We start from the raw sequence: 22,392 nt of genomic DNA, 5'->3' as shown, positions 1-22,392 counted from the left end.
GCACGTGGAAACAGAGCTTAAGGAAATGGCTGCATCGTAGTCTTGGCTGCATTGCCCTCCGGTGTTTTGTGTATGCCTACTTCTTGAACAGAGCCCGAAGGATGTTGATTTCCAAAGGATCTGCTTAATGGGCAGTGCATTTCGTTTGTTTGGGAAGGTGCATACACTGCTTTTCTATGGTATTCGTTGGTTCCAAGCTCTCCTGTCTTTTCTTTCTCTTTGAGAGAGAGAAAGAGAGAGAGAGAGAGAGAGAGAGAGAGAGAGAGAGAGAGAGAGAGAGAGAGAGAACAAAAGCCGCTGACTGTTTTTACTAGCACTTTCTGGACTGATTTCCCCAATCACTGGTTTGTCTTTGTGAAGTGAAGTGTACATTATCAAGTAGGTGTCCATTCTGAACTCTGGGCAGATGAGCTTGTATCTTGGGCTGTGGGGCACTGGTGCCTTTTTAGAAAGAGTCTAGCAAGGGTCTTCTGTGGCAGGCACAGATTTTTAAGATCATAATCAAAGCCTCAAGACAATGTATGAATAGACTCAGAAGCTATAGAAATGCAATTCATAAGATTACTTGATGCTATTTTTTATTTGGGGGAAATATGTTGGTCCATCAGGAAAATAAGCAGAAAAACTTCTTTGGTAACTGTACGCAACAAATGGAAGGATAGATTTCAGTCTCTTGGCTGCTTCACCAAGTTTATCCTTGATTAAACTGTTTTCTCCATAGGGTGTTTTGAGATTCCTTAAATGAAAACATTTTTCCCCCTCTGTTTTTTTTTTGGGGGGGGGGCACAACACACAATGACAACACCACTTTTTCTTCTTTAGAATTGTTCCTCTTTGTTCAGGACTCAGCCAAACAGCTCCATTTACATACCCACTGCTTGGTCGTTGGTTGACCTTTAGTGACCAAGTGTACACCACTTGTCAGGAGCTTTGTTACAATTCTGTATGCTATTTTCTTTAATCATTTCAGGACGATGAGGAAGTTTTACTATCTCAAGATGCTGTTCAACTGGGACCATGTGTTTTCAAAGAAGCATCTGGCTCACTGTGCTGCTCTGAGGCAGCCTTGGGGGGCCAAAGGTCCATCTTTGTGCTTGTAAGGATTCCCAGTATTTTGTAACACTTTGTAACTGCTGCCTGCTGCTGCCTGTCCTAATCCTCTGAGTGATGAGCTCTTCTGAGAGCATTTGGTCTCAGTTGAAGCTCTTGGAAATGTCACCCCGTCCTCCCACCTGTCACCCTTAGTACCAGATCATGCTTGTTTAAAACCGTGTGAGCTACTTTATATGAGAGCCGATCCTTGTTTTCTCTGATGCTGACAGGGATTTAGCACGGTATCAGAAGCTCTTATTTAACAATTGTGTTTAAAACTATATCAAACTGCTACCTTGTTTTGGGGGTAACCTTGTTTTGTTTTTTTTTTTTTCCTGTGGCATTGCTGGTGATTGAACTAGGCCTTGCATGTATTAGACTGCTGCTCTACCCCTGAGTTAAATCCCCACCCCCAAATCGCCATTTTGAATGCTTTTTTTTTTTTTAATCAACAAATGATTGCCCTCACTGAGTGGGTAAAGAAATTCTCCACTCTTTTTGTGTGGGGAAGTGCTGCTATCAGTCTTGCTTCCAAATTGCTTCTAATGGCAGTGATATGTGCTGTACCCCAGCACAAAGATAAACCTTACCTGAAGTCAGTGGCAGAGATATATGGAGTGTTGTGTATAACCTAATACAGCAAAGATTAGTAGGTACACTGTGCTCTCAGGTGTCTTTCTCTGTCTTTAAGGAGTGGTGAATGTGTTGCTAACGACTCCACTCTGGGTGGTAAACACCAGACTGAAGCTGCAAGGGGCAAAATTTCGGAATGAAGACATTATACCAACTAACTACAAAGGCATTATAGGTAGGTGTCTCTGGGATGTGTCCTTTGTGTTTGAAATCCATTTCCACAGTAAAGCTGCCTAGCAGACAGCCTCAGATCCCAGCAAACCATTATTTATGTATCTGTGGTTGATAGGAACTCTTCTGGGCTAACCAGAGCTGAGTCTCCTCAGTCCTGAACATACTCTTCTCATAACAATGGCACAACACCAGAGGATGAATCCACTGTGCACTGTTTGTATCTTACCTGATAACAAGCCTAAGGTTTCTCTGTGTAGCACTGGTTGTCCTGGATCTTGCTCTGTAGACTAGGCTGGCCTCCAACTCTACCTGCCTCTGCCTTACTAGTGCTGAGATTAAAGGCTTGTGCCACCACCACCCAGCCCTTTAGTTTTTAAGATAGTCTCTTATAGCCTAGGCTAGCCTCAAACTCATAGCTGAGGATGATCTTGAACTTCTGATCCTCTTGCCTTCACTTCTCAGTGCTAGGATTACAAGAGTATGTTACAATGCCATGCCTGAGACAGAACCCCGGGCTTTGTATATGCTAGGCAAGCACTCTACTGAGTTACATCCCCAGCTCAAGGGCTTGTTTTTTGTTTTTGTTTTTGTTTTTTTTTTTTTGGTTTTTCGAGACAGGGTTTCTCTGTGTAGCTTTGTGCCTTTCCTGGAACTCACTTGGTAGCCCAGGCTGGCCTCGAACTCACAGAGATCCGCCTGCCTCTGCCTCCCGAGTGCTGGGATTAAAGGCGTGCGCCACCACCGCCCGGCTTGTTTTTTGTTTTTTTAGACAGAATTTTGCCATTTCCCAGGTTGGCCTTGAACTCACTGTATAGCCTAGTCTGGCCTCAAATTCATAGCAGTCCTCCCAAGTACTGAGATCACAGGTGTGACCTACCACACCCAGCTTGTTACTGTTTTTGAGACGATCTCACTATGTAACCTAGGCTGGCCTCCAACTTGAGATCCTTCTGCCTTTTAGCCTCCCCTGTGCTGCTGTTACAGGTGTTTACAGCACAACCAGCCAAGTTAATATTTTTAAAGAGTATTACACCTTTTTATCCGTAATGATGTCTTTGGATAAAGATACGAGGATAGTATCTGATGGCTTTAAACTTCTGCTTTTTTAAGACAAGATCTCACTGTACAACTGGCTTTGAAGTCTTGATCCTGCACTCTTAGCCTCTGGAGTGCTGGGATTGCCAGAGTGTGCCACCACATACTGCCTAGCTTCTACTTAGAACCACATGGCCAGGCTTGCATTTCTCTTTGTAACAGAAGTGGCTTTCTTATAAGTTCTTCATCATAGATTCCAAGAAAAGATATTATCTTGTGTTATGCTAGGCCTCATGAAATATGTGGTTTACAGTTTAGTTCTGTGTAATACACAGTTGCCAGATGTGCTGACAGTGCAGCATTCTAAACCGGATTGTCAGGAAAAGTTACAGATGATAGACGCTGGCATCAGGATGATGATTATCAAAAGGAAGTTGGGGGGGTTGGGGGGGTGGAGGAGGAGTGGTACATGCCTTTAATCTCAGCACTTGGGAGGCAGGAGTAGGCAGATGTCTGTGAGTTCGAGGCCAGCCTGGTCTACAGAGCAATCTAGGCCAGCCAAGGCTACACAGAGAAATCCTGTTTTGAAAAACAAAACAAAACAGGTAGTTAACTCCAGTGCATAGCAGTCCACACCTGTTGTCTGAGGAGGGAAGATATAATAGTGTTCAAGGGCATACTGGGTTACATAGCAAGAACATCTTTATTTTTTATTTTTTTTTTGGTTTTTCAAGACAGGGTTTCTCTGTGTAGCTTTGCGCCTTTCCTGGAACTCACTTGGTAGTCCAGGCTGGCCTCGAACTCACAGAGATCCGCCTGGCTCTGCCTCCCGAGTGCTGGGATTAAAGGCGTGCGCCACCACCGCCCGGCTAAGAACATCTTTAAAAAACAAACAAACGAACAGAAAGGTACCCAAGTAGGGAATCTGCCTCCAAAATATCATCGAAGAGAGGTTGGTTTATATCTGGGTCCCTTTGGTCAGAACAGTGGTCTGTTCTAGTTAGGGCACTGTCACGGTGCTTTACAAAAGCCTGACTTCTTGCCTAGATGCATTCCACCAGATTATTCGAGATGAAGGGATCTTGGCTCTGTGGAATGGCACCTTTCCCTCCTTGCTGTTGGTCTTCAACCCCGCCATCCAGTTCATGTTCTACGAAGGCTTGAAACGGCAGCTTTTAAAGAAGCGGATGAAGGTACTTTCTAATTCTAAAAGTAACTAAAAGAGGTGCCCATTTCCTTGTCTGATTGAAATGCTTCCTCCTCTGCTTCCCAGCTCTCTTCTCTGGATGTGTTCATCATTGGTGCAATAGCCAAAGCGATCGCCACCACAGTCACCTATCCCATGCAGACGGTACAGTCGATTCTGAGGGTAAGTAAGTCCAGGGACATCTAAAACACATCCCCAAATCTTAAATGCAGTAATGCAGGTGGTGCGCCTGAGTGTTCGTGCCCATTTTCCCCTGTGTGCAATACTCTGCTAATCTGGCTTTCTGTATGACAAGGAATGAAGTTTACATTGGACTTTCTTAGTAATGTATTGTCTCAGGAAAACCATATGTGTGAAAAGATTCCTCAAGGACCTCAGGACAGCTTCCTTCCCATTCACATTGTTTGCCATGTGCCATGGAGCAGATGACCCTTGGCAAAGCCAGAGGTTAAAGTCTTTAGTTCACTCACAAGTAATTAATGATTTAACTTTTCCAAGTCACTTTCGGATTTCAGTTTTTTTCATACATTTGATTGTTTATACATTCAGACATTTTTAGACACTCTGTGAGAAGTTGGAGGTACAGTGTAGCCCCTGTCCTCATGAAGACAGCAAGTAAAAGAACCAAGTAATTATTATAAGCTGAATCAGCTGTTAAGGACATGAACCGCACTGGCTTACTGAAGAGGAGTTGTGGGGTTCTTCTAGGCATTTGTCCGGATGCCTGCCCTTCTGAGGAGCACATGGAAATCAAGGTACAAGGGCATAGGAAGCTTGTATCACACAAAGAAGGAGGACGCGCATCCCAGAAGAGGGAGAGTGTCATGTCAAGAGCTTGCTTCATCTTAGGAACTGGAAGGAGGCTTCTGTGGCTGCGAGAATTACAGGAGAGCTGTAGGGAGGAAAGTAGGTGGGAAGATTTTGTTCTCAGTCCAGCAGGAAGCCTGTGAAGGACTTGGAGTTGGGAAGTAGTGTGATCTGAGGTAGGATCTTGGAAGGTCTGTGCTGGAAGGCCTGTGCTCTTCTGCAGCAGATCAGTCAGAAGCTGAGAGGGAGGGTCTGGGGAAGAGTGTTTGCTCTACAAGCCTATAAACCTGAGTCCAAATCTCTAGCACCCACTGAAAGAGTCAGGCATGGTTTTCCATGCCTGTAACCCCAGCATGGGCTTGGGGAGTGTAGGGCTGGAGAAAGGCAGATCTTCTGGTTCAGTGAGAACCAATCTTGTGGCAGTAAGGCAGAGATCTAGAGAAGAAGGCAACAGAGGTCCTGTTTGGCCTCCACATGCATACAGATGCATCTTCCTCACCCCACCCTCAACCGCTGCCCCCAAGCTAAAGAGAAAGAGGGCCAATCCGGCAGGAGATCATTTTAGTAATCCAGGTGAGGGTTTGATAGCCTAGACTAGGTTAGCAGCCGTGGAGATAAGATGTGGACACATTCAAGATCTGTGTGGGGGCTTGGTGTGTTGCTCAGAATACCACTCTACCAGGACTTACTTAGCATGTGCAAGGTCCTGGGTTCAATCCCTAGCACCACAAAAAAATTATTGTTAAAAATCTGTTGTACAAGCCGGGCGGTGGTGGCGCATGCCTTTAATCCCAGCACTCGGGAGGCAGAGGCAGGTGGATCTCTGTGAGTTCGAGGCCAGCCTGGACTACCAAGTGAGTTCCAGGAAAGGCGCAAAGCTACACAGAGAAACCCTGTCTCGAAAAACCAAAAAAAAAAAAATCTGTTGTACAGAGAACATTTTAAAGGATTTATCGCTAGAAAAAATGAGGATAGTTGTCTCAGTTAGGGTTTCTATTGCTGTGAAGAGACACCATGACCATGGCAACTCTTATAAAAGAAAACATTTAATCATTTAATTGGGATGGCTCACTTACAGTTCAGAGGTTTAGTCCATTATCATGACGAGACATGGTGGTGTGCAGGCGGACATGGTGTTATGATATATATCGCTCAGGGGAACCCCAGCTGGCCAGGGTATCCCTCGTGTGCAGGGAAACATGCTGGCATGCTGGGCAGATGCAGCGGCAGGCCAGACATGGCTGTTGTGATGGTAGGTGGATATTCACAACCCAGACACGCTGTATCCATGTGGAAATGGTTTATTGTAATAGACGAAGAGAAGATAGGAAAGGAGAGGGGAGAGAGAGAGAGAGAGGCGGGGGGAAGGGAGGGGAGACTGAGGGGTGCATACCTCGTGGGAGGAAAAACGGAAGAGAGAAGAAGGGGAGGGGTTTTTTCCTTAAAATGAGGCTTTTACGTCAGGACGCAGGGCAGCGCCAAAGGGCGGGACTTCAAGGAGCGGGTCAGAATATTAACACATGGTGCTGGAGAAGTAGCTGGGAGTTCTACATCTTTCAGGCAATAGAAAATGGTCTGTCTCATCGGGCCTGGCTTGAGCATACATGAGACCTCAAAGCCCACCTCCACGGTGACACATATCCTCCAATAAGACCACACCTCCTAATTGTGCCACTTCCTTTTGGGGCCATATCCTTTGAAACCACCACAGTAGTATTTCAGTCAAAAACACTGCTTGCTATGCAAAGTGTCTTTGCTAATGTGCCATTTTTATGTGTTATTTTTAACTGGCTCTTAATAAAAGGGTCTTAAATAACTGGAAGCTTCCACCTCCCAACATGTCTGTGTATCATCCCAGGCATGTACTTCTGTCTTGTTATTGTCTTTGCTGATAAGAGTTTTCCCATAATTCTCTTAAAAGTGAAAGTTACTGATGCTGAGGATGAAGGTTAGTGATAAGGGTATTTGTTTTAGCATATTGAAGGCCCTTGGTTCAACCTCTCAGAACAATAACAACAACAACAACAAAAAATGCTTCCTTTATTGGAAAATATTTTTATTTTCATTTACTTAGTTGGAAAAGAGGATTGTTGGGCGGCAGTGGTGCACGCCTTTAATACCAGTACTCGGGAGGCAGAGCCAGGCGGATCTCTGTGAGTTCGAAGCCAGCCTGGTCTACAGAGCAAGATCCAGGACAGTCACCAAAACTACACAGAGAAACGCTGTCTCAGGAAAAAAAAAAAAAAGATGTAGAACTCCCAGCTACTTCTCCAGCACCATGTGTTAATATTCTGACCCGCCTCTTGTCCTTTATTTAGAATATAAAATCTGTGGTGCTAATTGGATATTTTTATGATCAAACGCTGTGCTATGAGAGTTACTCTAAAGAAATTTACTGAGTAGAAATTAAGCTGAAGAAGGGCTGGAGAGGTGACTCAGTGGTTAAGAGTAGAGGACCTGAGTTCACTTCCCAGCACCCATGTCAAGAGGCTCACAGCCTCCTGGGACTCCGGCTCCTGGGGACCTAAAGTCCTCTTCTGGACTTTGCGGTCACCAACATTCAAATGTGCACAGACTCATACACACTCACACACACATATACACATGATTAAAATAAAAATAAATCTTTTTAAAAAATGAAATTTAAGATAAAGAAAACAGTGATAAATAGTAATTATCTCTTTTTTTTCCTTCCTTCCTTCCCAGTTTGGACGTCATAGACTAAACCCAGAAAACCGAACACTGGGGAGTCTTCGGAATGTTCTCTATCTTCTTCACCAGCGAGTCAAGTGAGCTCTGTAGATGTTTCCTGTCCTGCCTCCCCTCTCAGCAGCCCCGCTATGCCAGGGAGTGGTGGGGATGGTCGGATGGGCTGTTCTGCTTCAGTGCTGCAGCAGCCTCAGAAACCTCTGCCTGGGTTCAGTGTGCAGGTTTCCCTCAGCTTACGAGCTTAGTGTGATTTGGTGGCAGTTTGGGAAATTACGGAATAGTTTAGGTCCTTATTCCTTGCTAGTTACAAATATACAGAACTCCTTTGGAAAGGGAGCCCACAGGGCTGGGAATGGACCTTGGTGGTAGAGCCTATACCTAGTACATGCAAGAACCCCCCCCCCAAATTTTTTCCCCTTCTCTTCTTATTCCATTCCCAAGAGGTAGTCCCTGTAAAGTATACACATTTCTAGAGAATTATATGAAACTGATGTTTTCAGTGTATATATCTAGCATACTGTTTTGTTTTGGTTTTTTTGAGGCAGATCTTGCTATGAAGCCCTGACTGGTCTAGTACTTGTCAGGTAGACCAAGTTGGCCTTATGAGGCAGTTTCCTTCTTCATTTTCTCATCTTAACATCACACCATCCTTTCCTGGTGCCAAGTGCAGACCTGTACCAGTTTCCTGTTACATAATGTGCTGTGATTTATTCACCAGTGCTCCTACTGATAAGTGCTTGGGTTCTTTACAGACATTGCTGAGTGAAGAGTATAAGCTGAGCCTCCAGTGATTAAGCAGTCATAATTGTAGAGAGAGTCCTTTATGTGGAATTACCTAGTTAAGAGAACCAGAACACATATAATTTTGACATTTTATAATTTCAAGCATTATATATTTAGACAATGCCAACTGACCCCAAGAATGACAGCAATTAAAATTTTTGCCAGCACTGCGAAGGTTAAGAAAGATGGACGTTACTAGAACATTTAAGATGTCAGTTGGAAATTGATGAGGTCCTGTAATTTGCAAATTAAGTGTTTTTACATATTGGTTGGTCCTCAGTCCTGTAGAACAGTGATTATATTCCTATTTTGCAAATCAAGAGGCAGATTTAGAGAAATTGATTTGTCCAGCACTAGAGAGGCAGAGCCAGATGAACGACTACTATTCTTCAGTACCATGTTCTGCTGTGATGGAAACACTGCATTGTCCAGTAGGGTTGTGACTAGTTGCATGGAGCTGTGGAGCATGTGGAATAGAGCCAGTGCTACTGAGAAGCCAAGTTTCCATTGTTTTGATTTTTAATTGACACATCTGCCTAATGGTTCCTGTCAATGATAATGCAATGCCACACCAAGCCTCTCCATTTTATGTGATTAAAATGGGGAGACGGCTTCATTGCAGAGTGCTTGCCATGCCAGCATGAGAACTTGAGTTCAGATGTCTAGCACCCATGTGAAAACCCGGGTGTGCAGTGTATGCCTGTCCCTGCACAGGTACAAAGATACATGGATCCTGGAGGTTTGCTTGGCCAACCAGTTTAGCCAAAACAGAAAGTTGAGGTTCAGGGAGAGGCTTTGTCCCCAAAAAAAAGATTGGGTGCGGCGATAGACAAAGATACTCAAGTCAACCAGGCAGTGGTGATATATCCCTTTAATCCCAGCACTTGGGAGGCAGTGGCAGGTGAGTTCAAGGCCAGCCTGGTCTACAGATCGAGTTCCAGTACAGCCAGGGCTACACAAAGAAATCTTGTCTCAAAAAAAAAAACTTAAAAAAAAAAGATACTCGAGTGAACCTCTGGGCTCTGCATGTGCAAACAGAGGCATGCAGACACACATGTACACACACACTATCACCTGGAGCCAGGTGTGATGTACACACCTATAGAGGGGAAGAATCAAAAGTTCAAGACAACCTTGGCTACAGGAGAAATTTGAGGTGCTTGCTGAATTTCAGTTGAGCCCTAGGACCAAATGTACAGGTAGGCTAAGAATCAGACAGCTTTCCATTTCTGTCTCTTCCCTTAGTTCTATTGAGGTTGAAAATGATCTAAACTAATTACTGGCTTTCCTACCATTTAGGGACTATTAGGTTGAAATAACTGAATTGGGGGCTCATTAAACTCAGAAGTTCTTAGATCTCTGGTTTGGGCATTACAATGGTTTCAGAAGCTTCCAGGATCTGCATCCTAGTAGTACGGTGTTGCCAGCATCCCACTAATTAATGACGAGTGTAATAAAGACAAAGTATCAATGGCCCCTGAATACTAAACTTCATCTGTGCCTAAATGCCTTCAAAGCTAAGAAGTACTCCACCAGCAGAAGTCTGTTGGAATTGAAAATCTCCATTGCTTGTTTTGATCCTAAAGAAAAACCCTTTCAGAGAGAAGCTATCAGGGCAGCAGATCTCTCTAACACAGAGCTGAATTTTACAAAGAAAATCTATTTTTTCTCAACCTCTTTCCTTTCAGGCGCTTTGGAATAATGGGACTCTACAAAGGCCTTGAAGCCAAGCTGCTCCAGACAGTGCTCACGGCTGCCCTCATGTTCCTTGTGTACGAGAAACTGACAGCTGCTACCTTCACCGTCATGGGTCTGAAGAGTGCGCCCAGGCACTGAGGGCCTCCCTCAGGGGCGGGTGGAGATGCATGTGCTGCACAGAGAGGAGAGGCGTGGCGCTCCTTTCCCTCTGTCCATCCACACCACAGACATTCCTGTCACTGACCGGAAAGGCATCGCAGGCCAAACAGGGAGTATAGTTGGCTAGGCCTATTGCCAGCTTAGTTTTTATGGTGTTGGGTTGGATTTGGGGGTGGGGGGTTAGACTAATATGAAAACCTGAAACTCTAAGTTGGTGGGTGGATATTAATTTTCTCAAGGGGTATGGACTGTCCATCTGAAGCTTTTCTCAACTCTGGCACTCGTTCTCTTTCCTTGAACGCTCCCTCAGGTTCTGGACGATTCAGTAACGTAATTCTCCTCAGATACTTTTATGTGTCTTAATCTTGGTAAAGATTCTCCTCACTGAAAATAACATGATGACTGTGCTGTAGGTGTGACTTTACTTCTGTTTGACTCTTTTCCTCCTGCTTAACAAGAGTTAAGTCAGCTATTTATTTTGTGGGGGAAATGAAAAATATTAATCCAAAATGATTTTCTTAAAATTTGTAAATGTTAATTATTCATTAGTGTCTGACATAGTTTTTTAAATACATATTTATTTTGAATTGTCTTTTATTACAAAAAAAGCCCTGATGTTGTATGTCCATTCATGCAAGATCCAGTCAGACAAACCTCAATAAATTGTCAGCACACACACAGAAAAACATTCATGAAAGTTGCTCTTTATTGAGGTATTAAATGGGTGTGTATGTGGTGCTTTGAATGAGAATGGTCCCATGGGCTCATGTGTAAATACTTGGTTCCCAGTTGGTGAACTGTTTTGGAAGGATGAGGAGGTGTGTCACTGGGGGTGAGCTTTAAGTTTCAAAGCCCACACCAGTCCCACTTAGCTCTCTCCGCCTCATGATTGTGCCACAAGGTGTGAGCTGCTGCTCCAGGGCCATGCCTGCCTATCTGTTGCCATGGTAGTCATGGACTCTACCCCTCTGAAACCCTAAGCCCCAAATTAAATGCTTTCTTTTATAAGTTGCTTGGGCCATGGTGTTCTGTCACAGAGGTAGAACAGTGACTGAGGTAGTGCAACCAGGTGGTTAAAAAAAGATTGTAAAAGTGCACCTGGCACCAGATACTCATGTGGACTCTGGAATGCTCTCTTCCCTTGTAGATGTGTGTGGACTGTATTTTCAGAAGCATTTGATGCAGGTTATTTCTGTTTGGAAACATTCCTTAGGGTCCTACTAGTGTAAAATATGGCCCATCAAACAGTAGCATCGGTATCAGCTGGGAGCGTGTTAGGCTTGCAGCCCAGGCCTTCAGAGTGATATTTTGTAGTTTAATATGATCCCCAGGTAATTCCCATCTATAATAAAGTTCAGGAGATCTTAGGGCCACTGGCCCAACAGAAGATGGGGTTGGCTTTGATTACAGAAGTCAGATAAATATTTCTCTCAAGGGAAAACTAGATCATTGTAGGAAAGATGGCCTCTGAGAAATCTCAGAATCCCACATCATCTGTTCCTTCCCTTGGAGCACACAGCCAAGAGAGCTCAAGCCACTCACCCACAAAGTGAATTCTTTTCACATTCATGGAATTCTTTATTCTCAGCCTCTTGGCTAAGATGGAGTGTGGCTTCCTCTTAGTAGAATGACTTTGATTCTTGTGCTTTGGTTTTTGTCTCTGACAAAATGGCACACTGTGTTTGTACGTCTGTGTTTCAGTCAGTCAGAGAGTGTGAGGATTCTGTGGATCTGGAAATTTCTTGTGTTTCCTCTTCCTACTGCTGTGGTGATTTCAAAGTCTGAGGTTGTTAAACTAGTAATAACTGAAGGGATTTTGTGGTATTCTAGAAAACAAATACGAAGAGTGCTAGACTGAATACTCCTTCCCTATTGAAGACAGAATTGGTCCCATTACTACTGTGTGTGTATGTACGTGTGGGTGAGAGCAAGAGGGGGGTTCACTTGCATGTGGAAGCCAAAGGCTGCCATCAGGTGTCCCTTCTAGTCTCTTTCCACCTTGTCGTTTAGAGCCAGGGTCTCTCGATAAACCTGGAGCTCACTGATTTGGCGAGACTGGCTGGCTAGCCAGCACCCAGGATCCAGCCGTTTGCACCTCCCCCCCCCCCCCCCCCCCCCCCCCCCCCCCCCCCCCCGGTGGTGAGGTTGTAGGCGTGCCTTGCTGTGTCTGCATGGGTCCTGGTGTTTGCACCTCCCTGGTGGTGAGGTTTGAACCCAGGTCCTCCTGCTTGCACTGTTAGCACTTTACTGGACTGTTAGCACTTTACTGGCTAAGCCGTTTCCCCCAGACCACCTCCGTCGTTACTACTTTTTTTTTCTGACAGGGTTTCTCTGTGTAGCCTTGGCTGTCCTGGAACTCTGTTCTGTAGATCAGGCTGGCCTTGAACTCACAGCGATCCATCGTGTACCACCACTCCCGGCCCACTACTTTTTATTTGACGTAAAGATTTGGGTGTATCTGTTGGAGGTCCTGGGTGGGAAGCACAAGACTGCTGTTTGAGCTCCACAGAGGAGGAAAATGATTTAGAATGGTGCTGGTGTGCCTTCACGATCATTTTAGTTATGCTGTTCCCTTTGAACGTTGAGTGTTGATCTCAGGGTATAATGGGGTGGTGTGTCAGAATAACCTCCAAACCAAAGTCTATAGCTCAGGTAAGTGTTTATGATGGGATGGTGTATTTGATACTTCTTTCTCTCTGACATCTTTTTCATTTCCTTCCTTTTTTGTTTGGTTTGTTTGTCTGTTTTATGAAGACAGGGTCTTACTCTGGCTATTCTGGATTTCACTATGTAGATTGTGCTGGCCTCAAACTCACAGAGATCTATGTCTCTGCCTCCAAATGCTGGAATCAAAGGCGTGCGCCACCACTCCTGGCCCCTTTTTCTCTGATCAGGGACAGTTTAGTAATGAGGTTTTAGGCTCTCTGAGGAAGGGGATAGACTCACCAGTTGAAATTAAGTAATAAAGCCTAGCTTTATAGCTTTTGGTGAGTAACAAGTTAATTGAGCATGATAAAGAGCTGGTGTCTGTTAGAAGGAAATGGGATTTTTTTTTTCCTCTTGAATCAGGTAGTTTCTTTGGGCTGTGAGGATTATGAACCTTGGAGATTACATCAGTGTCACTTTAGTGGACATGTTCATTTCTGTAAGTATTTAATCTCTGCTTTGAAGTGGACGCCGATGTTTCTATCCTTGACTATTTTACAATTAACTTAGAAGTATAAAAAAATAGACTGTACCCTGAGAACATAAGCAGTGGGAGTTAGAAACCTTAGATTTTATTCCCAGGTTTGCCACCAGCTCACAGATTATGTCATTTCCTTGCACTTATGCTCTTGGTTAAGTAAAGATAATAATACTCCCTACCCACTTCAGGGGGTGTGTGAGTGCTAATGATGTCAGCCAAGTCCCTTTATGATCATGCAGTGGGGACTGAGTGAAACTTGTGACAGTATCCAGATTTATATAGCAATTTCCCTTCTAAAGCTTTGGCTTTTTCTCCTCTCGTCAAACCAGTATCTCTGTGGAGTAGGGAGGGACAAGTAACAACGGCCCCATTTAATTAACAAGGAAATTGAAATAGAACTGTCAGAGGACTTGCCTAGGTAGAGCCAGGACTAGAGTTGAGTTTCCTGCATTCTGGTGGAAGATTAGGAGAATGGGTTCTGGGACTAGACACATGGTCACTCAAACTAAACATTCAGGGAACTCAGTTTCCTTAACTCTGGACTGGAGTGTTTCTCTCTCTCTCTCTCTCTCTCTCTCTCTCTCTCTCTTAAATACTACTTTATTTTGTGTGTATGAGTACCTATATGTATGTCTGTGCACCACTTGCAAGTCTGGTGCTCAAGGAGGCCAGAAGAGGGCATTGGATCTCCTAGAACTGGGGTTAAAGGTGGTTGTGAACCACCACGTGGGTGTTGGTGGGAATCGAACTCAAGTCTTCTGGTGGGAAGCTCTTAACCACTGTGCCATCCCTCCAGCTCTGGAGTGAAGTTCCTGATAAAGCTAGCTCATGGGGTGATCACTGGTGTTAAAGGAAATCACACAGCTTGCCTTATAAGAGCCAGATAAACATCTGTGGTAACTATGACTGGGATATTGATTAGGGGTATAGCTGCCTGGGTAAACATAACTGTGGCCTCGTAGAAGGCACTCTGGATTTGGAGTCAGACCTGGGCCCAGTTTCCATGTATCATGTAATAATGACCTCATGGCCACAAACCAGTCACTTCACCTTCAAAGCGTCCTCCTCCTACTGTCAAGTGAAATCATGACTTCTGAAGGCTGTTCGGGGGCAAATACAGGTGTGTGAGTGTTAAAGCACCTGCACGGTATTTGTTGTATGTGTGTTTAACAAATGCTGTTTGAGCCGAGAAAATCTATTTGGGTATTCCTTTTGATGTGTTACGTTTTTATTTTTTAGTATATTTTTAATTTTTTCTGTACATTGTATTTTGATCTAAAGTTCTCTCAGATCCTACCCACCCAATTTCATGTTTTTTTTTTTCTCATGAAACAAGAAAACAAAACAAAAGCCAAAAGCTAGGTGTGGTGGCTCATTCCTTTAATCCCAGCACTTGGCAGGCAGAAGCAGGCCGATCTCTGAGGTTGAGACCAGCCTGGTCTACAGAGCAAGTCCCAGGGATCAGGAGGGAGTATGTGATATTCCAAGGACGGGGAAATAGAATATAGGTTTGCTTTTTTGTTTGAGACATGACCTATTATGTAGCCCTGACTGTCCTGATATATAGATGGAACTTGATATATAGATGAGGCTGGCATCTAACTCACAGAGTTCCATCTGCCTCTGCCCCTGGAGTGCTAGAATTAACGGTGGAGTGCTGGAATTAAAGGCATGTGCCCCCACACCTGGTTTAGAATATAGTTTTATAAAGGGATGAAAGAAATCTAGAATAAGAGGATTAGATGAGGAAGAGTAGCTTTTGAAAAGCCACATTGAAAGCTAGTATTCTAGAAGCTTCCTAAAATATATAAAAGGAATTTAAATGGAATTACCATATAATGAGGGAAACAGTGACCCAACTAGACATCATAATATACCACATAAAACTCCAGTGCCAGGAATGAGTTGCATCTTACTGAGTTGTTGCCCAAGGGGGGCCTCATAAGCCCCCCCCCCCAAAACTAGTATAGGCTATTGCCAGTGCTATTGGTTACCCTCCACAGCCAATGATGGCAAAGCCTTATTGCTGAATACACCACTTACGTCATTGAACGTGGAGAATTTGAGCTGGTGCTCAACCAGAAGCTTTGCCCCTCCTGATGAGCATTCATAGTGCTGGAAGGTACTATCCATGCTCCCAGAGGAGAAAGGTAATGATCAACCTCACCCAACTATCAACCCTTCAACTGACAGTGGTGATCTGCTTGCAGGATATCCTGGTGCGGGGTGACACAGATATTGGAGGAGTAACCAACCACTTCTATTTGTGGTTGTTTTGTTTTTCGAGGGTTTTTTACTGGATCTCGCTCTGTAGAACAGGCTGTATATAGTATACATGTTATATATGTGTGTTTTATATATATATCTATATATATATTCCATTGGTTCTGTTCCTCTAGAGAATATTGACTAATACAAATTATTAGTCCTAGGAGCCCTTCTGGAGAAACAATTGTAAGGATGAATTTCTCTAATAGGCTTGGTGGTATCTGGAGCTGGTTCTCCAACTGGATGAAACCCATGGTCATTAAAGACTGCTCTGGTAGTGTGGATATCTCTGAAAGTATATGATGTGAAGTATTTAAAGAACTATACAAGATAAATGCTTTTGATGCACTGGATTTACCTCTTGTGTGAAACAAGACATTTAGTGACTTTATATAAATCCTTTGAACATTTGTGGAAAAATAATGATGCTGCCTGCTTCCTTTTCATGTCTTTGGATAGTTACCAAGCAGAAGAAAGAAAAAAAAGAAGTTGAGTAATAAAAGTGATGATCCCCAGGTGTACATACACAATCTAAAGGCTCCTAAGTGTGCCCTGGAAGAGAATGCAGCAGCCATTAGAACTCAGGTTAACCAAACCCAAGCCCTCCTTGTACAATTAGCTGACTTACAGTGCAAATGTAATTCCCAGCTTCTCAGGGTGTCAGCAGTTAAAATGAGAGCACTGAGTGGAAAAGAGTAAGATCCTGTGACTTGGGTTGGTGATGTGTGGAAGACTGGTATTGAATCCTCAGATTCTCATGGGCCCAGTCTGCCTGAGGAAGTAGTCTCATCCTTTGCAGAGGATACATCCCCGCTGCCTGCAGCATTACCCTAAAGAATCTAATGAATCTGCTCACTCATTCAAGCAGACATCTGTGTGAGAATGGATTTTTTTAGGGCAGTGGGAATGTGGTGGAAGGAATGTAAAGCCAGATCAGGACCCTGGGCGAAGATTCTGGGTTTACTCGTGTGAGCTTACACAATTAAAGGTTTGTTTAACTGGTTGGCCGAGTAGCTGTGAGAAGATGGCCTGCTGAGAAGGAGCTGGAGATGCCTGCTATTCTTCGGTTAGTGTGGAGGGGTTTTTAAGGCTCAGGCAAACTGCAATGCTTGGGTGGTTTTGTTTAAAACCTAATCAGAAGACATGCCCTCCTCTAATGCTGTAAGACAAAATGGCGAGAGGCACATTTGAAGAGCTTCGTCACTGCTCTTCTTGTGCTAGGCCTTAGCATTGGCGTCATTGCCAGTCAATTTGGTGAATTAAATGCAGTGTGTTTAATTGGGCACTGGAGTAGCAAGAGGGGTAGGTGGCAGCACTGAATTGCCAGAGACAAGGGATTGTAGTTACCATGATGGGCAGCACAGGCCAAGCAGTGTCTATAATAGCTTGACTCATAATGGGCAGCACAGGCCAAGCATTGTTTGTAATGGCCTGACTCTAATGGGCAGCACAGGTAAAGTGATGTCTATAATGGCATGACTCACGCAGACCTTTGTGATCGCTGATCAATCACGGTGTTTCCTATAATGAAATAGATTGAGGCCTCCCTCCTACTCCAACTGCTGAGTACCCAGCCTCGAGGACTGAGCAACCACTGGGTTCTCAGTCTCTCCTAAGCTGATTTAATCAGTTCTTTTAATATATTTATTCATCCTGTTGGTTCTCTTCCTCTAGAGAACATCAGCTCGTACACCAGGTGACTAGTTTGTGTCAAGTTGACAGCCAAGATCAGCCATCACAGGGACACAAATTTGCGAAGCACTCCATTTTTTTTTTTTTAAACTGGAGATAATGAGTGTGGAATATTTATCATAAACAAATAGGGAAAAGCAAAAATGAGAAGCCAAATCCAATAATGTTTTATTTTATCCAGTTTTCAAATTAGGTTTCCCTCCCTGAAATTGTCAGTTACTCAGTAACATGCCGTGTTCAATAGCAGCAGCGTCACTGGCTGAGCTACTGACTCCCCTGGGCTCCTTAGAAAAGCTAAGAGTGGTGGCTTCCCGAAGCCAAATGCCACAGAGCTAAGAGAGAGCTCCTGATGGCGGGGCCATGTCGAATGTTAGCAGGATAACTGAGTAGATAGGAAGGCTCACTTGTAAGGCATTTATGCATGCAATAAATGTGGGCTGGGTGAGATGCTACAAGCTTTTTGCCACGATCTAAATAGAAGGGCCTTGTGTCAATGCTGATGTTGGCGGGGCACACTAATTAGTCCCATAGGATTGCTCAGTGGGTCTGACTGAACAGAAAAGAGAGTTTTCTAGGGTGTGTGGAGAAGAGTAGAGAATGACAATTTAAAGTTACAGAATGACAACGGGTGAGATGAGTCAGAGGCTAAAGGTTATGGACACACAAGCCGAGTGCACTGAGTTCGGTCCCTGAAACCCATGAAAAGGTGGAAGGAGGGAGCCAAATCCAGAGTTGCCCTTTGACCTCCACACACATGCCTCTCCCCATGCACACACACAACAATAATACATTAGAGAAATAAAGTTAGAGTGAAAACCAGGCATAGGGCAGGCACCTGAACCCCAGCTATTTAGACGGGAGTGGGAGGAGGAGCAGGTGTTGAAGATTATCCTCAGCTGCATAACAAGTTTGCGGAGACAGGGTCTGCATAAAACCCTGTCTCAAAAGAAAAGTCTGGGGACAGGGGATGGCTTCTTTAGTAAGAGTGCTGCCTGTGCAAGAATGAGGAGCTGAGTCCAGATCTCTAGAGCCACGTGGGCAGTGGTGGTGCACGCCTTTAATCCCAGATCTCTGAGTACACCTGCCTTTGCCTCCCGAGTGCTGGGATTAAAGTTGGACACTTCTTGAGTTTGTGTTTTTATAATTCCTGTACTGTGGAATCTTCAGCTTTCTTTTTGGTTTTGTTTTTGGGTTTTTTTGTTTGTTTGGGGTTTTTTTGTTGTTGTTGGGGTTTTTTTTGTTTGTTTTAGTTTTTTGAGACAGGATTTCTCTGTGTAGTTTTGATGCCTATCTTGGATCTCACCCTGTAGACCAGGCTGGCCTCAAACACACAGAGATCCGCCTGCCTCTGTCTCCCAAGTGCTGGGATCAACAGTGTGCGGCCCCACTGCCCGTCTTCAGCTTTCTTTAATTAGTTCATACTTATTGAGACAGAGTCTCTGTATAACTTAGACTGACTTCAGATCCCTGATCCTCCTGCCTCTGCCTTCCAGGTGCAAGGATTACGTGCATGCAGCACAACATGGCTTCAGTTTGCTTTCATCCACCCTTTAAACACTCATTAGTTTTTGCTTTACAGGCAGCTGCCCTGTACCAGCTGCTGGCTACTCTCTGTGTGCCTCCTCCTTTTTTGCTTTAGATTCTGTGAAGCCCGTAGGTAGAGTGGATGGCCAGCCAGCAAGTGGTCCCTGTGTGGGTACCATATGGATGGCCTCATTAAATTGCTAGTTCCTGTTTTGAGACTCATGTTCTGCTCATGGATTTAAAAATTGTTTTTTGATTATTTGCCATATGCAAGCACCGTGCCAATTTCTGGGATTAGAAACATAAATAATATTCTGGTTCTGCCTCTCTATTCGTTATTCAGTGTGGGAGTCAGGCAGACAACAGCTTAGACTTCTTCCGCTGATAAGTTCTGATGAAAAAATGTTATGTAAATGTTCAAGTCATTTTGTGTGGCCGGAGAGATGGCTCAGCGGCTGAGAGCGAGCACTTGCTTGTCTTCCAGAGGACCCACATTGGGCAGCTCATAGCCACCAGTAACTGAAGCTCCAGGGATCCAATGGCCTCTTTTGGTTTTTGTGGACCCTGCACACATGTGGCACACAGACACACAAATACATTTCTAAATTTAATTTTTAAAATTATGTTGTGTGTATAGGTGTTTGGGTTTGTATGTATGTCTCTGCACCATGTGGGTGCCTGGTGTGCACTGAGGCCAGAAGAGGGCATCAGATACTGTGGGACTTGAACCCAGGTCCTCTGAACTAGCAGCCAGTGTCTTAATCACTGAGCCATCTCCAGTGGCTACATCACTTTGTAGCCTGAGAGGCAGGATCTAATTCTGTCGTGGTCTTTGAGGTGGAAAGGTGAGGTTTGCCCTGGGATCGCACCAAGCAGCTGAGTAGAGGAATGTCTCGACAGAGAAAGTAAATAACATCTGTCAGTTAGAGAGAGGATGTTGCTTTATTTTCTCTACATTAGTCTGAACTAAACCCAAAGCATTCCAGGCCTGAGCACTGAAGGATGGTTGAAATGGAGGAGAGGGAAGGATGGTTGAAATGGAGGAGAGGGAAGAGCTATATATGGGCCACTGCCCTGTACCTGGGGGTGGAGTGATCAGCAACCCTGTGAGCTGATGACGTCCACAATTGTGTTATTAAATTTTTAAATTAATCATAACATGAACTGTTTAGTTTTCTTTGTATAAGATCAACTACCAAGAACACCTTAGGTTTGCTGTAACTACCGTCCTTAGCCAGACTGGCTATTCTGCATTTTTGGTAGGGAGGGAGTTGTAGGTTTTTGTTTTTATTGCTGTATATGTGTAAAACACACACACACACACACACACACACACACACACACACACACACACGCCGGTTTTTTTGTGGGTATTTGTTTGTTTGTTTGTTTGTTGAGACAGGATTTGTCTGTGTAGACCTGGCTGTCCTGAAACTCACACTGTAGACCAGGCTGAGATCCTCCTGCCTCTGCCTCCTGAGTGCTGGGATTAGAGGTGTGCACCACCACCGACACCACCACCCGGCTAAGAGTTTGTAGTTTTTCAAGACAGGGTCTTACCAGGTCAGCAAGGCTGGCCTGCAGCACACAATGGCTTTGAACTCTCTCCTCGGTGCCCCAGGGCTGGGACTGTAAACTCCATAGACTGTATCACCACATCGACAGGACAGTAGTTAGGCCTCAGCTACATTGTGAGTTTGGACTCAATCTGGGTAACCTGAAAACAATAATTAGGCCAGATGTCATGGCACACATCTTTAAAAACCAGCACTCAGGAGGCAGAGGCAGGTGGATCTCTGAGTTGGAGGCTGCCCTAGTCTACAGAGTAAATTCCAGGACAGCCAGAGCTATGTACAGAGGCCTTGACTTAAGAAAAAAAAACAAAAAACAAAAAAAACCCCAAAACTAATGAAAATAAAAACTTTATCTTGTCTGGTATACTCTAACCTCTCCCCCGCACCCCAGGCTGAACCCAGTGCCCAGTGTACCCTGGGCATGCACTCTCCACTGCCCTGCTGATCCACTTACATTCAGTGTCATTCATTCAGCAGTATGGACACTCTTCGCCTCTGCTTGGGAAGCTGCAGGAGAAATTCCACTGGAAGTGGAATGGGAAGAAAGGGGCAGGACTGAGGAGTGGGCTCTGTGGTCTATGTGCATTTACTCTCCATAACGACCCTGCAGAGTCACATGACCTACCAAAGTAAGCAATACACAGGTTAACAGCGGTAAGTCCTCACCTAACGGGTAACTGAGATTGTGGACTGTCTACAAGAAGAGAATGTGACAATAGCTACTATTAATTAGGCCTCTCCTATTTACCAGCTGGTGTCACAAGACCTTATGTGCATCTTTTATTGAATCCTGGAGATCCCAAAGCCTCTGTATTTTCCACAATTCTGTCCTTTGGGCTTTGGTTCCATGTCTGCACAACTACCTACATCGTGTGACTTTGTAGATAGTAATTTCTGCGTATTGAGATTCTTCATCATACTGCCCCCCAACTTTTTTTGACAAGTAGCCCAGGCTAGCCACAAATTCACTGTGGTGGTAAGAATGAGAATGTCTCCCATAGGCTCACATGTATGAGTTCTTGGTCTCCAGTTGGTTGAACTGTTTGGGAAGGATTAGGAGGTGTGGCCTTGCTAGAGGAGGTGTGTCAGTGGAGGCAGGCCTCAAGGTTTCAAAAGACTCCCCATTCCCAGTATGTTCTCTGCCTTCTACTCAAGGATCAGATGTGAGCTCTCAGCTGTTCCTGCCACCATGCCTTTTTTCTGCCGCCATGGTCTCTAACCCCCTGAAACCGTAAGGCTAATTAAATTCCCTTTAATCAGTTGCCTTGGTCATGATGCTTTGTCACAGTGAAAGAAAGCCAAGGATAAGCTTGAACTTTGGATTAAACTCCTTCCTCATCCTCTGAAGCACTGGGATTACTGCCATGTACCACGACCACCACCACCATGCCTGGTTTATATGGCGCTGGGGATCAGACAAAGGACCTCATGTGCGCTGGGCAAACACTGACAACTGAGCTACATCTTCAGCCCCACTTCATCACTTCCTCCTCTCTTAGCCTTGGAGTAGCGTTTGTGATGTGCCTGTGTAGGAAGGATTTATGATCATGAAACTTACAAATATTGAAGAGCTTTACAATTTTGACTTCCAGTTTTATATATATATATATATATATATATATATATATATATATATATATTTTATATATATATATATATATATTTTTTTTTTTTTTTTTTTGGTTTTTCGAGACAGGGTTTTTCTGTGTAGCTTTACGCCTTTCCTGGAACTCACTTGATAGCCCAGGCTGGCATCGAACTCACAGAGATCCGCCGGCCTCTGCCTCCCGAGTGCTGGGATTAAAGGCTTGCGCCACCACCGCCTGGCGACTTCCAGTTTTATAAGTGAG

The 22,392-nt window shown here is 44.4% G+C and overlaps 1 protein-coding gene across 1 annotated transcript in view; it reads left to right on the top strand.

Moving 5' to 3' along the window:
• The window catches only part of Slc25a17 (solute carrier family 25 member 17), a 46,812-nt gene extending 35,827 nt beyond the window's left edge, over positions 1–10,985 (top strand). The window contains exons 5-9 of the mRNA XM_052748397.1: positions 1,784–1,900; positions 3,982–4,127; positions 4,208–4,303; positions 7,655–7,737; positions 10,129–10,985. Of these exons, the coding sequence (XP_052604357.1) occupies positions 1,784–1,900; positions 3,982–4,127; positions 4,208–4,303; positions 7,655–7,737; positions 10,129–10,276 (590 nt within the window). The 3' untranslated portion in view covers positions 10,277–10,985. The remainder of the gene's footprint in view (positions 1–1,783; positions 1,901–3,981; positions 4,128–4,207; positions 4,304–7,654; positions 7,738–10,128) is intronic.
• Positions 10,986–22,392: the final 11,407 nt, after the last annotated feature.

This window comes from Peromyscus californicus, unplaced genomic scaffold, assembly GCF_007827085.1.
Source record: "Peromyscus californicus insignis strain IS unplaced genomic scaffold, ASM782708v3 Scaffold_20__1_contigs__length_68692818, whole genome shotgun sequence".
NCBI lineage: Eukaryota > Metazoa > Chordata > Mammalia > Rodentia > Cricetidae > Peromyscus > Peromyscus californicus.
The sequence above is the reverse complement of the archived record's forward strand: the minus strand, read 5'-3'. Positions and strand labels throughout refer to the sequence as shown.